The sequence below is a fragment of the Aotus nancymaae genome, unplaced genomic scaffold, assembly GCF_030222135.1.
Source record: "Aotus nancymaae isolate 86718 unplaced genomic scaffold, 86718_ANA_hifiasm-v0.15.2.pri h1tg000014l, whole genome shotgun sequence".
In the NCBI taxonomy this organism is placed as follows: Eukaryota; Metazoa; Chordata; class Mammalia; order Primates; family Aotidae; genus Aotus; species Aotus nancymaae.
In genome coordinates this window covers 14088884-14104126 of record NW_026988425.1, presented here as the reverse complement: position 1 = coordinate 14104126, position 15243 = coordinate 14088884, and the positions used below count along the sequence as shown (strand labels likewise).

Here is a 15243-nt window from a genome sequence, read left to right as displayed (position 1 = left end):
GAAAACAAATAATAGTAATTAATGAAAACTGAAATGATAGGATGATAAAATCTTTTTATATATCTTGAATATTAGAATTTAAAGGAAAGCATCTTTAATATTTAATTAAAAGTGGGTAAATAAAAGTAGAAACTCTGAAAGTTTTTTTTTGTTTGTTTGGTGCCGTGGCTTATTATGTTTTACTTTATTCAAGATGAAGGATAGTTCTTTTCTTTGAGACAGGGTTATTATTAGAACTTAATAAATGTTGGCTGATAGGCTAAATATTAAATCACAGTTATGTCCCAGCTTTTATATTACAGATATTTGCAACTATGTAAAGTTATTTATGATACACATACATATACACATATATGTCTATATCTACATATCTATACCCATGTTCAACCTTATAAGTGCCTTCAATATGAATGGCAAATTACTCTTTATTTCTTTTCCATTTTTTAACTGCTCCAAGTTTGGATTTTACACACCATGGTAGGAAAGGCCTATTTTTATCTGAAATTCCAAAGTGGCTATTTGTTCTAACTTTGGCTTATTCTGATAGTCTTATTTTTCATTCCTGGCTTACTTAAGCTACATTTAACTAATTTGTTGGTATCCTGTTATTTGGAAGAATCATCTTTAATATTTTAGAGAAGTGTTTATGATTAAGCCTGATCCCACACAGTGGGTTGTCTTTATGGAGGGTATTCCAAGAAGTTGTAAACAGCAGAAAATGCACTGGATTCCCCTGAACTGCTCTGTTATATTGAACAAAACTAGATCCTCCATTAGTTTTAATTGACTCATTCATTCAACAAATATTTCACCGATTTTATACCTATTATGTATTGTTTTAATTTTTATAGTTAAAAAGAAGCAAACCTTGTTTTAAATTAAAAACGTGAATTCTTCCTTGTTTTGGGTTAATTCAGACAGTAACAGTGCCTCTAACATAAAGCAGAACAGTGTTCCCATTTTCCGGGCAAGTGTCACTCTGGCCATTCCCAACATCGTCATGGCCCCTGCCCTGGAAGATGTACAGCAGACCCTGAACAAAGCTGTGGAGTGTATCATCAGTGTCCCGAAGGGGGTCGGACAGTGGAGCAGCGAACTGAGGTCCAAGGTGGGTGTGGGGTGCAGAAATGGTTTCATATGGAAACCACTTCTTCTACACATGGGACAGAGCTGAACAATATCCTTTTACTTTGTAGAAAAAGATACAAGAAAGAAAAATGGCTGCTTTGCAGAGTAAGGAAGACAGTGATTCTGATGTTGAAATGGGAGAAAATGAACTTCAAGGTAAATGTTCTTTTAGTTTTTTAAAAGAGGCAGTGTAAATCAACATTGATTGAGTTTAAATGTTTTTTAACCCCTCCATGTAATTCTCAATTTATTTCAGATCAGAATATTAATCTGTGAGCCAATTTGAAGTTGACAGAGTATCAAGGTCCACATACTTTAACATCACCATTTTAGTTGACTTCTGTTGATGTGGTGAATCACATTTATGGATTTGCATATATTGAACCAATCTTGCATCCAGGGGATAAATTTCACTTAATCATGATGAATGGTCTTTTAAATGCACTGTTGAATATAGTTTGCTAGTATTTTGTTGAGGATTTTTGCATTTATGTCCATCAGTGATATTGGCCTGTAGTTTTTTGAAATTGTAGCATCTGTGTCTAGTTTTGGTATCAGGGTAATGCTGGCCTTGTAAAATGAGTTTGGAAGTATTCCCTTCTCTGATTTTTTGAAGAGCTAGAGAAATATTGGTATCAGTTCTTTAAATGTTTGGTAGAATTTAGCTGTGCAACCATCTGGTGCTAGGCTTTTTTTTTTTGATGGTAGACTTTAAATTACTGATTTGATCTTTTTTTCTTACTATTGTTCTGTTCAGATTTTCAACTTCTTCTTGATTCCGTCTTGGTAGGTAATATGTTTCTAGGAATTTATTCATTTCTTCTAGGTCGGCACAAAATTGCTCTTAGCATTCTCATGATAATTTGTATTTTTGTATTATCAGTAGTAATAGCTCTTCATTCATGATTTTATTTACTTGGATCCTCTTTTTTACTTAGTCTAGCTAAGGGTTTGTCAATTTTATGTAGCTTTTCAGAAAACCAATTTTTTATTTCATTCATCTTTTCTATTGTTTTTCTAGTCTCCATTTCATTTGTTTATGCTCTGATCTTTATTTCCTCCCTTCTGCTAACTTTGGACTTGTTCTTCTTTCTCTAGTTCCTTGAGTTGTAATGTTAGGTTATGTATTTGAGAGAGCTATCTAGATCATTAAAGCGACAGTCTTTGGGTAGGAGCCGTAGAAGTTATGGAACTTCGTGCATGTCCTAACACCTTCCAGAAGGAATAAGTAGGCCTAGAGTTATCACTAGGTGAGCCAGAGGGAAGACTCATGAAGTGCTGAGCTCTGGCTCCAGCTGCTGGAGGGCTCCTGTTTCTTTGCCTCATTAGCTCCCTGATGTACAGTGTTTAGAAGCCAGACCATCAAATAGCCACTCAGTAAACGGTGTGCCAGAAGCCCCTTCCAGAAAGAAAATGGAACATTTTGATCCTTTTTTGCATTGCTCTGAGGGGGTATAGCCCCTGGTAGTATTTCCATGTCTATTTAAAACTACCTTTCTGCTTGAGTAGGAACAGTGGCATGAGGCTATGGGTCAAAAAACTGTTGGGTACTGTGGTCACTATCTGGGTGATGATACCATTTGTACACCAAGCCCCAGTGACATGCAATTTACCCACGGAACAAGCCTTCATGTGTATCCCCTAAACCTAAAAATTGAGAAAATTAAAAATAAATAAAAACAAAACAAAAAACAAACTACCTTTCTGTTTTGTTATCTAGGGAAATTTGCATGTGCCTAATGCCTTTTGTTCACCTAGCTAAGAGATTTAGGATTGAGTCCTTTGGGAGGTGGCTGCAAAAATTGGGTCATTCAATGTATAGCATTAACCCCATCTAGACAGAAGCAGAAGGCTGTGTTTTTAAAGCCCCTTCTCTGCACTGCTCCTGGGGGATAAAGCCTGTTGAAGTGCCTGCGTGCTCATATTAAATGGCCACTTCTTCCTGTGGTCTAGAGAGACACACAAATGCCAGTCCCCTCTGCTCCCAGAGATAGGAGTGTTAGAATGTAGTCCCTTGGGTGGAAGCTGTAAATGTTGGGGCACTAGATGTGAGGGAGAAACAAGAGGTCATGATTTTAAAGCCCCATCTTTGCACAACTTCCACAGAATGAAGCCTCTGTAAGTGCTTCATGCCTGTGTAAAGTCATCACCTTTCCTTGCGGTCTAGAGAGACTCTCGTGTGTCTAGCACTACACTCTCAGAGTTGGTTAATTAAGAGCCAAACCATGGGAACCTTAAGAGTTACAGTGACCCATGTTAACCTTAAGGGTCTTGGTGATACAAAGCCTCGTCTCTGCAGAGAGAAGCTGTGTGTTGCCCATCCCTTTCCCAATTCTATGGTTCAGTGTCCAGGGCAGGATTCATGTCCAAGTGTGTCTCCACTTTTCCTGCCCATTTGATGTGGTTGTGTTTTTGGTTATACCGTTAAGTAGGAGTCTCTCCATGGGTCTCTGACTTTCTCTCAGATGGAATTGATCGGAGAATAGATGTGTACTAGGTGTGTCTGTGGGTGGAGGGAGAGCCAGGACCTTCTTATTCAGCCATGTTGCTGACTTCACTCTTCTCGGTCCCCAGATTTTTAACTTTTTTTGCCAACCATTTATTTGCCTCAACTAGTATCTTTTGCTTCAGGCAGCTGTGAAGTTAAGCAATTTTTGCTGATAGTCTTTTGACAAATGCCATGGGGATAGGACCTTTTTTTTTTTTTTTTTTTTTTTTTTCCCCCTCAGGGAGTTCTGAGTCAGGTCAAATAAAAATAAACTATTTGAACAAGGCTTTTCCAGGGAGCTCCCAGACAGCTCAAAGAGTGAGAATTCTGTGGAGCTCCCTAAGGAGCTCCAAGCCCAGGCTGGCCCTTCCAGGGACTGCTAAGTTACTGGTGGATTTTTTTTCCTTCAGCTATAATGGTTGCAAGGCTGCTGGGCTACCCCATAGCCAGAGAGGGGCAATGAGACTAGAGCAAAGTTAAAACACCACAAAACTTGCTGTTGTTACCAAGATTCAGCATTGTTCTTGAATAAACACTTTTTGGATTATTGCAAGCTTTGATTAATTTACAGAGTCCTGAAAAGTTGACATTGAAAACTCTTTCCATGATTTTCATTGTTTTTATAAAGGAGAAGATTTTCAGAAGTCCTTGTTTTCCTATTACAGAAATATCCTCATCTTTTAAAAGTACATTCTTGTGCTAGTAATGTACACTTTTCTCTTCTTTTTTTCCTTTTAGATACCTTGGAGATAGCATCTATAAATTTACCCATTCCTGTGCAAACCAGGAACTATTATAAGAATGTTTCTGAAAACAAAGACATTGTAAAATTAGTTTCTGTGCTTAGCACAATTATCAACTCCACCAAAAAGGTATGTCAAGAGGGTCTGGCAGCAGGGTCTTTTGCTTCACAACAGGCACCTGTGTGAAGGTGAACATCACAAGGTTGTCCTGTCCGCAGCCTGGGTCTCACCCACTGTGCTTTCAGGGAGCAGCTAGTGGCATCTTGTATGTGCTCAGCAAATGTTTGTCTAACTGAAGATCTTTCATTCTAGATTGCAAGGTGAAATAAAATTATTCCTACTCTCATATTGTGTTTTGTTTAATGCCTTTAACATCTTCTTTTAATACAAATGAATCTAACTTAAAAAAAATCGAATATGTTCCAAACCATGAGTCAGACTGTTGTTATAATTCACCTTCAAAGAACCAGTGATACTAACATATTTGAAATAGAATAAGGTTTGTAGTCATTTTGTCATATTTGAATAGTCAGGCAAATGTTGTAAAATAGCAGAGAAAAATTTATTTATACTGCCACATGGAAATTAGATGAAACTGAGAATAAAGAAGAGATTAGTACTATCAATACGAACTTGTACTGTACTGGACATGAATGTAGAGTCAAGGTAATTTTTCCCTTCAGCATAAGCTCCTCTCAACTTCCCCTTTTTTGTTATGCAAATCATTTTCAGACAAAAACATATAAAATCTTGAAGTCATCTTTTTTTTTTTTTTTTTTAAATCTTCTAATTCACATGGCCAGTAAGACTTGTTAACTCTTTAATAATGTTTCCCTGTGTTCAAGGAATAGTGGTTGCTCAGTAGATACATTTTTTCTATTAGTTTTGATACAATGAGTTATGTTAGTTTGAAAGCACTCTGAAAGGCTACCATTGCTGTAACGTGAGGAAATCCTAAGTTTAGTTTTAATGTGTTCCAGGGAACTGGAAATCTTTTGCATTTATGCACTTTCAATTTTCCTTTCTTAATATATTGAAGGTCTTGTATTTAATTTTCCCCTAGGACAGCATACATATAACTCAGCAAATATTTATCTAGTACTTAGATTATTAGGCTCTATACTAAATCATATTCCATGATAACAATAAACATTCAGAAATATTTTCGAGTGTCTCAGTGTTCCTAGAAAATAAAATAAAATAAAATAAATCAGCAGTAAGGTCCACTAGTTTCTCTAGCATGATCAACCACTATTATGAAAATCTAAGAGTAAGAAATCATAGTTAAAATTAACATACAGTGCTGGCAATAAAATACTTATCTCTCTGTCACTTTTTTTTTTTTTTTTTTTTGAGAAGGAGTTTTACTCTTGTTGCCCAGGCTGGAGTGCAATAGCACGATCTCGGCTCATTGCAACCTTCGCCACCCAGGTTCAAGCGATTCTCATGTCTCAGCCTCCTGAGTAGCTGGAATTACAGGCATGCACCACCACGCCCGGCTGATTTTATATTTTTAGTAGAGACAGGGTTTTACCATGTTGGTCAGGCTGGCCTTGAACTCCTGACCTCAGGTGATCTGCCTGCCTTGGCCTCCCAAAGTGCTGGGATTGCAGGCGTGAGCCACCGCACCTGGCCTCTGTGTCACTTTTATTCCTTGCTTTTACCTTATATGAAGGAAATGTTCAGACATTAGTCTGCCTTAAAATAGTAAAAAAGGTTGGCATTTATAACAACTTGAAGAACATATTCCAGATTTATAGGATAGCCAAATTGTTTCTGGGAGAATATATGTACACTTAGTCATAGTACTAGTTATAGCCAGCCCTCCACAGCCATGGACCTATCTGAATGATTCTGCTTCAACCACAGAAAATCCTATTGATCTCTACCCCTTTTCTGTTGCTATAGCTAATTGAATTAGAATGTAAACCCAACCTGCTTTTAGCACACCCATAGGTTGGCCATCAAATTATAACACAACCTGACTTGAAAAGAGGCTGGTTGTGGCTGCCCATGCCTGTAATCCCAGCACTCTGAGAGGCCACGGTGGATGGATAACGTGAGGCCAGGAGTTTGAGACCAGCCTGGCCAACATGGTGAAACTCTGTCTCTACTAAAAACACAAAAATTTTTCAGGCAAGGTGGCACATGTCTGTAATCCCAGCTACTCATGAGACTGAGGCACAGGAATAGCCAGAACCCAGGAGGCGGAGGTTACAGTGAGCTGAGGTGCCACTGCACTCTAGCCTGAGTTAGACTCTGTCTCAAAAAAGAAAAAGAAAAAGAAGAAAAGAAATGATGAGCTGGACCAAACAATCAAAATCACCTTGGTAAGAAAATCAGAACAACTCTACATATGTATTTCATCCAATTTTCCTATTGAGGTCATTTTCCTTTTGAGGTCTAGGTTACCTCCATGTGAAAAAGTTCCAATTTAATAAAGACAGACACTTTAATATAAAAGAATAGCCTCCAATGCATTTAGTTAAGGTATATTCTTAATATTATAAGCTCTTGGATATTGAGAAAGCTCAGAATTCTGGAACTCCTACCCATTTCTGGGAATCTTCAATAATCTGTAACTCATTCAAACCATCATACATATATGGATATGTCTGTATGCTGTTGCAATGCATTCTTGGTATGCATGTCAACACTTCAGCTCATACAAATGAATCATTTGTGGCTGGGACAGGCAGTGATAGGTTTAACAGTCTGCATTTTAATGGATGGGAAGTATCAACATCCATTAAACCTGAGGCTCTGAGGGACATTTTAGCTGTGTGTGGGGAGTGTGGAACTACTTCTTGGTTTGGTGCAGATTGGTGCAATTTACTTAAAATAATCAGGCCATTTAGAATCTTGTAATGCTCAATTATTTCAAATAATTGCATTTGTATTCTGTGTCAGCTAAATTTGTTTTTCATGCAGATATAACTCTGAAATTATAATATAAACCAGTGGAAAAACTTGATTCACAAAGGAATTAGAAATGAAGAGACACATTTTTTGGCCAGGTGCCATGGATCACGTTTGTAATCTCAGCACTTTGGGAGGCTGAGATGAGAGGATCATTAGAAGCCAGGAATTTGAGACCAGCCTGGGTGACATAGTGAGATCTTGTCTCTGCAATAAATAAATAAATAAGAGACAAAATTTTAATTATTTGTAGATGATATAATTATCTACCAAGTAAATCCAAGAGACTAATCTGAAAAAGAAATTGTGGCCTAACGAGTTAAATTAGTTATCAATGGAAAGATAATTATATGAATTTTTCGTAGAATACAATAAATGTGTTCCTGAAAACATCCTGTTTTGTGAAGTTGCATATTTAATATTAAATAATAGGGATTATGAGAAAAATAAGATTGAGGCAGACACACAAAATCCAAATTAGTAACAAAGCAGTAATAATCATAGTAAAATATTAACAGTAGCAATCATAGTAAAATAGTCACACATTTAATAATACTATAGTAATTATAGAACTTTACTATAAAAGATGAAAGAAGCTTGGCAGAAGTGGGAAAAGGAACAGTTGAGGTTGCAGAGGTATAGAAGCAAAGATAAACTATACGGAAGTCAGGCCAAACTCTGCAAAAATCATTCTTTTTTTTGTTGTTCTTTCTGCTTTGATTGGCATTTATTTTTTATCTATTTTTATTTGTATAAATTTATGGGATACATGTGCAATTGTGTTACATGCATAGATTACATAATGGCCAAGTCTGGGATTTTAGGGTATCCATCACCCAAATAATGTACATTGTACCTATTTGCCAATTTCGCATCACCCTCCCTTCTGAGGTTGATGAGAAATCTGACTCTTCTGAGTCTGTTTTCTATCATTTTGCTCTCTATGTCCATGTAAATACATTTATTTTAGTACTAACTTATGAGTGAGATCAATATGCAAAGAACATTCTTAAGACAAGTGGTAACCAAATCAGTCCAAATGGAAGAAGTGATGGAGGGGGCGTGGCGCACCAGACTGTACTCCCCTGTGGCTTGCTGTTTTAGCTGGTACAAAGCAGTACATTTGTTTTGCTGGAAAAATAGTGTTTGAAAACATGGCCGCTGCATTATATCAACACAATCCCCTATTTACCAATTGCCAGAGAGTCATTTTATCTTTACAAATGCATACCTGGTAGCAAACTAGACTGTTCATTTAAAAATACATTTTAAAAATGTATATGCCATTCATAGCCAATTGTAACAATAGTGGAAAGATCTTGTTTACAATGACAACATCATTGAAAAATACCTAAAAACGTGTGTAATAAGAAGTATCTGGGGTCTCTATGAAGATTACCCTTCTTTAACAAGGAAGTTTTAAAAAAGGTGACAAGATATGGAAACATGCACTACGTTCCTTGTTGGTAAGATGTAGTATTATTCCAATGTCAATTCTTGTTATATGAATTTATACATTTTATGTGATTCCAGGCAATCTCTCAGCAGAGTGATGCTGGCTATGTTCTGTTTGTCCTTCATGCCCCTAAGATCTAATCTCCATTACCTCCACCTGTCTGACCTTAGGCAACATGTCAGTAGATTCCCACTGAGGCTTGCATTGGGTTCAGTCAATGAAGACTCTTGGTGGAGATCTGAGGGGCAGGGGGAAAGAAAGGAATAACCTCGGAGTATATTTTCCATAGTATCCTCCCCGTAAATCCAAGAGGCTAATAGTGTGACCTTAAGCTGTGGTTTTTGACCTAAGGTCCAGCTCCAGTCAAGAGGCCCCTGTACACAGGATCTTCAAGGATTCTCTTCCAGTTTCTAGAAACTGCTCCTCTCCCTTTTCTCCACTCCCTTTTGGTTAGGGATAACAGTGAAACTGTTACTAGCCCTGGGCTACTGTCCACACTATTGTATATAGTCCCAGTCCTTTGGCATTTCCAGATAATCACATGGTTCACTAAACATTTTAATAAATACATAGAAACCACCAGCAGTTGGCAAATATTCACTTATAGCATTGTGCCATTTCAGATTCTTCCTTCTTAACAAATCTGTTGTTGTTTTCATCCAGGAGGTTATTACATCCACGAATTGCTTCAAACGCTACAATCACATTTGGCAAAAGGAGAAAGAAGAAGCCATTAAGACATTTATTACGCAGAGCCCCTTGCTTTCTGAATTTGAGTCTCAGATTCTCTATTTCCAAAACCTAGAGCAGGAAATTAATGCTGAGCCTGAATATATCTGTGTAGGTTCCATTGCTCTGTACACAGGTTGGTTTATTTTCTTTCATATAGCCATGTAAATTAGACAGTATTGTTTTGTCTTTTTACCTAGATTAGTATTCCAGAGAATTCTACCTGTCTTAAAGATTGACTTTATGGGCCTTGAGATTTGAGATCAGTTTGTAGATTTTTAAAAAATTTCCTGCTGCATAATTATTGATTCTGGATTATTTTGAACACTTTGCTGCTAAACCTTGAAAATAAAGGTTAGGTCAGAGAAAGGAGATGTCTGTTATATTCTGAATTAAAATTTACCCTTTATTTGACAAATAACAATAACAAACAATTGAGGCTTATCCCAGAGGTTCTGATATGTGCTTTTTAAAAAAACCATTTTGAAATGTGTATTGGATTGTTGTAAAAACAAACTTTATAAAATGAACGAATATATAATCACTAGGAAAAATTATGATTTTTTTCCAGTTCAATTTTTTATGGCTTAGAAGGCTATAAGCTGCAGAGTATTTACTGTTGGAGAACAGTGACACTTTGACTTTTCATACCGGTTCATGTTTTTAAAATTGAACTGTAGACATTTGGGTTTTTACAGCTGACTTAAAGTTTTCCCTGACTGCTGAGACAAAGGCCTGGATGGTTGTCATTGGACGCCACTGTAACAAAAAATACCGGAGTGAGATGGAAAACATTTTTATGCTTATTGAAGAATTCAATAAGAAACTAAATCGTCCAATTAAGGACCTAGATGATATTCGGATTGCAATGGCAGCACTGAAAGAAATAAGGGAGCAGCAAATCTCCATTGACTTTCAAGTAGGACCTATCGAGGTGACTAATGATCATTTGTTCATTATAGAAATATTTCTACATGTTGGATGCTATTAGCTGAAATATTGACTGGGTCTGGAGTGAATTTACTAAATGGTTGCTAAACCAAGACAATAATTTCAATATTGTTGATGATACCAAAGCCCTATGGGGTGCCTTCTCTCCTTCACGTATGACAAGTTCCTTCAGAGCAGATTCTGAGATAAAGATTTTTGCGTGAATGATTTATTGATGAGTGCTCAGTAGAGAAGGGGAGTGAGGGAATCAGGAAAGGATAAGGATGAGAAGCCAATCAGCTATGGACTAACTTCAGCCTGATCCCACGGGAGCCCTACACCATCAATTGAGTTGGGCCCTCCTTCATGCAAAGGAGACTACCCTTTGTACTCCTAAGTCAGTGGAAAATGGGCCATAACCTCCCCATGAGAAGGCTTGCATTCAGCTGAGGAAAATCTTCCAGAGAAGGGGACAGCTGCAGTTCTTAAAGCCAGCTCTCTCAGTAGTCGGGGATGGGAACAGCAGCTGGTAATCAGGACCTGGATGGGGAACTAACAGTGTTCATATATGCGTTAACTCATTTCATCCTTACTATGGCTGCTACTCATCACGCAAGGAAACAGGGTCAAAGAAGGTATGGACTTTGATCAGTGTTGCACTTCACTTTTATTTGTATACCATATCATACTATCTTTTCCAGATGAAAATGTCTTTTTTTGCAGTGAAGTCTGCTTTTATTGACTTATCAATTATAATATTATCAACATACATAGTATAATTTAAGCAATGGCAAAAAAAAGGCAGTTGATTTCTTTACAAGCGGGCACCCTTGAATAGATTCACTTGAGTAAACATCATCTCTTTCTAAGGAGTCTCCTTAGAAATCTCATGTTAAGCCACCAACAAAATCAGTCTTACCAATAGCCTTTTTTTCTTTAAAAAAAAAAAAAAAACACTACTTTTTCCCCTAATTAAAAAATAGCATTGTAGAAAAATTAGAAAACACAAAACAAATGTATAAAATAAAATTTCAAAATTACCATAATCTTATCAATCAAGTTTGTACCAAGATGTTGGTATATTTCTTTCCAGCTTCTTTTCATGTCTGTATATGTGTGTGCAATTTTGAATTTCATTTTTTAATTCATCTTATAACACTTATATTATCATTATAAATAAGAGTGTGAATTATTAATATCATTAATAACTTCTCATAATCAGAATTGTTGGTGCATGTCTTTAAATCTTATTTGCCACTCATGATTGTCGACAAAGACCCAAGAGTGGAGACATTAAGGAAAAGCACTTCTCAGCCGTGGAGGCACTGTGGGGTCAGTGTTAACCTCAAGATGAAAATGTCTTATCAGAAGTGGCTCACTATATTTTTTATTTTAAAATGAGACTAGTATAATTGTAGCATTAAAAAAACTCCAGTTGTAAAAGCGTCATCTTTTCATCACACCATCATTGGAATGTGTGGACTTATACTCTGATGGGCCAGATTAGACTCTAGTCTCCCATTTTCTGCATCCCTGTTTGAATTTTGAAAATTTTTCACATTACCATGAAAATGGTACAGACCACTATACATTTTCACTTCTGCTATGTTGGGCCAGGAGGATCACATGGTCCATCCTGTTTTCCTTGGCTTGAAACATCGAGGCAAAGAGACCTTTCTTTGTGCAGGATCTGGGGAGATCCTCAAGTCTGAAGAGGAGGTACAGTAACTGACAATCCTGTTTTCTCCCACCTGGGCATTAAGAACAAAAGTAGAATCAAGTAGACAAGATCAAAACATCACCTTTATGCCTGATGGAAGTTATTTGGAAGACATAATTGAGTGTATTACTTCAGTTATTTTCCTCCCTTCCCTATCCCCAAACACACACACACACACACACACACACAGACACACACAGACACACATTATAAGCTAGTGAATACTAAATCCCAGGATTATGATACTTCCTTATCCATCAGAGGCAGTTTTGGAAAGCTGTAGGTCTTTGTGTTACCCTGATCAGTTCATGGCACTGAGGTGCAGACCACAGACATGCCTCCATGGAGAGAGAGGGAAGAGAGAGAAAGGCACTGGGCTATCCTTGCTCAAATCAACAATTTTTTTCCCCAAAATCAACAATCAGGCACTCATTCCACCTCTTTGGGGAGGAGTAATGGTGGGAGAAGAGACGAAGGATATTAGAGAAAATTCTTATCAAAACCAACCTTAGCCTCATTTTAATCTTTTAGCGAAGAAAGCTGTCCAGGATCTTATATGCTGAAGGGAATGACTTGGCCCAGGCTCTGATTCAAGAACACTCTTTTGTGTCTTACTATTGGAACCTCTTACAATCAAGTGAAATGAGACAGAGTAAAAACCCTGATTTATTTTGTTATTCTAATATTAGAAGTTAAATTATTTTATGTTTTTCATTTACTTGATATAATTGTGTTGTCATCAAATACAATTTGGGGGCCTAAGTAAAAATATCTTTTATTTGTCTAATGGTTTATGGTTTTCAAAATGCATTTAAAATGATATTTTCAATACTCTCAAAGATCCTGTGAAGTAGCCAAAAGATTTTCTCATTTTATAGATGAGGAAACTGAACCTGAATGGCTCAGTTGCTCAGTTAACGTCTTAAAAATTTAAAGTAGAATAACTAGAACTGTTAGGTAGTTTCACTATTATGCTGGTATTTTCTATTATTATCATTTAATACATGACTTTATGTAGATTTATGCATCTGACTGGCCAAAACTAAGTTTTTTCTCTTTTTTTCTAATAGGAATCTTATGCCCTGCTTAACAGATATGGACTTCTGATAGCAAAGGAAGAGATGGACAAAGTTGATACACTGCACTATGCTTGGGAGAAGCTGCTGGCACGTGCTGGTGAAGTCCAGAATGAAGTAGTCTCACTGCAGCCCAGTTTTAAGAAAGAGCTTACTAGTGCTGTGGAGGTATTCCTCCAAGACTGTCACCAGTTTTATCTGGACTATGATTTGGTATGTCTCTGGCTTTCTCTGTATGCATTTTTGGGGATTAGTGAATAGAGCATGCAAAATGTAGTTGTCTAAAAATTATGGGTAAAATTCTATGAAATGTCCCAGGAATTCCCAAGGAATGGGATTTTTATTTTCATGAGAGAAAAACATTTTCTTTTCACAGTCCTTTCCCCTTAGAGTTTGTATTAGTCTGTTTTGACACTGCTATAAAGAACTGCTTGAGACTGGGTAATTTATAAAGGAGAGAGGTTTAATTGACTCACAGTTCAGTATGGCTGGGGAGGCCTTGGGAAACTTGCAATCATGGCAGAAGGTGAAGAGAAAGCAAGGCACCTTCTTCACAAGGCGGCAGGAAGAAGTGCTGAGCAAAGGGTGAAGAGCCCCTTATGAAACCATCAGATCCCATGAGAACTCACTCACTATCCAGAGACCAGCATAGGGGAAACTGCTTTAATGATTCAGTTGCCTCTACCTAGTTTCTCCCTTGAGACTTGGGGATTATGGGGATTACAATTCAAGATGAGATTTGGGTGGGGACACAAAGCCTAACCAGATCAGGGTTCACACAGGATAATTTCAACAGAAAATGATAAATTTAAAAGTGCTAACTTAAAAGTGTTAACACTGTATAATTTGGTCTATTACTAAAGTTGTTTGGTAGCATTCTAAATTTGTGTAGAAAAGTACGATTCACATATAGTTATAATATATAACTCCTCCTTTCCACGGCATTCCTTGGTTCCACAAATACAGAGCACAGCAAGTGCTGGGTGCTGTCCTTGGTTCTGACTACACAGCAGTGGGTAAGACAGATGGAGCCCTGCCTCCATGGAGTCCATATTTTAATTACCCATATATGTTTAGGTACTGAATCTTCTAATGTGAATATGCTGTGTAATGAGACTCTTCTCCAGGCAAATATAATGTGCAGAAGAAGGGAAATATATAGAGTTTAGGGTAAAATTTGTACCTATTAACTAGTAGCACAATAAACCACAAAATTAATAATGTTAAAAGATTGGGTCCATGTACCAACTCCATGAATGAAGAAGCACAGAAATCCACATATTCAGGGTTTTCTAATGTAGGAAAATCTGACCGGAATGTTAAGATTATAGGCCACCTTACAAGTGGGTGTTAGAATGATAAAAATCTATGAGTTATATGATATTAGCATTTAGTTCAGAAGGAGGCTTTATATGTGCTTCTTATAGAATAGCCATTGACTCCTCTTTGCCTGTGTTACCTAAGAAATGAGTAATGCATATTTTTATCCTTAAAAGTTTCTTGACAAAAGGAAGTTCTGGTATTAATTTGGCTTTTTTAGACTGGAAAAATACTTCCAAATGAATCTTTGTGAGGACCTTTTTTTCTAATAAATAAAAACTAAGTTTCTTATCATGCATGAAATCTAATTTTAATATTTAAATATTCTGAGTTCATGAAATTTACATGCAAACAATTTGTTCTATATATTTTTTTAACTTTTTGTTCAGAATGGTCCAATGGCTAGTGGCTTGAAGCCCCAGGAAGCCAGTGACAGGCTTATCATGTTTCAGGTAATCTTTTTAGTTTCTATGACTTTCTAAACAATAAAATCTTGTTGTGTTTTAAACACATGTATATTTTCTTCTTTTTAAGATATAGAGCCCTATCGTGGAATAATGTATGTACTTGCATTAAAAATAAGATTTTGTAGGATTACAATTAGAAGTGGTTTCTATGAATTAATTATGCCTACTTAGTATTCCTATTTACATGTGCCCAGAGATCATACATCACTGGCTTACTTGTTTGCCAATCTTATATTTTCATTTGCATGTTTGTTCATGTATAAATCA

At 36.7% G+C, this 15243-nt stretch overlaps 1 protein-coding gene across 1 annotated transcript in view; it reads left to right on the top strand.

Annotated features, from left to right (window-relative positions):
* The window catches only part of DNAH5 (dynein axonemal heavy chain 5), a 373821-nt gene that overhangs the window by 152492 nt on the left and 206086 nt on the right, over nucleotides 1-15243 (top strand). Inside the window, exons 20-26 of the mRNA XM_064375875.1 lie at nucleotides 918-1108; nucleotides 1197-1284; nucleotides 4355-4488; nucleotides 9398-9599; nucleotides 10162-10397; nucleotides 13184-13402; nucleotides 14899-14961. Of these exons, the coding sequence (XP_064231945.1) occupies nucleotides 918-1108; nucleotides 1197-1284; nucleotides 4355-4488; nucleotides 9398-9599; nucleotides 10162-10397; nucleotides 13184-13402; nucleotides 14899-14961 (1133 nt within the window). The remainder of the gene's footprint in view (nucleotides 1-917; nucleotides 1109-1196; nucleotides 1285-4354; nucleotides 4489-9397; nucleotides 9600-10161; nucleotides 10398-13183; nucleotides 13403-14898; nucleotides 14962-15243) is intronic.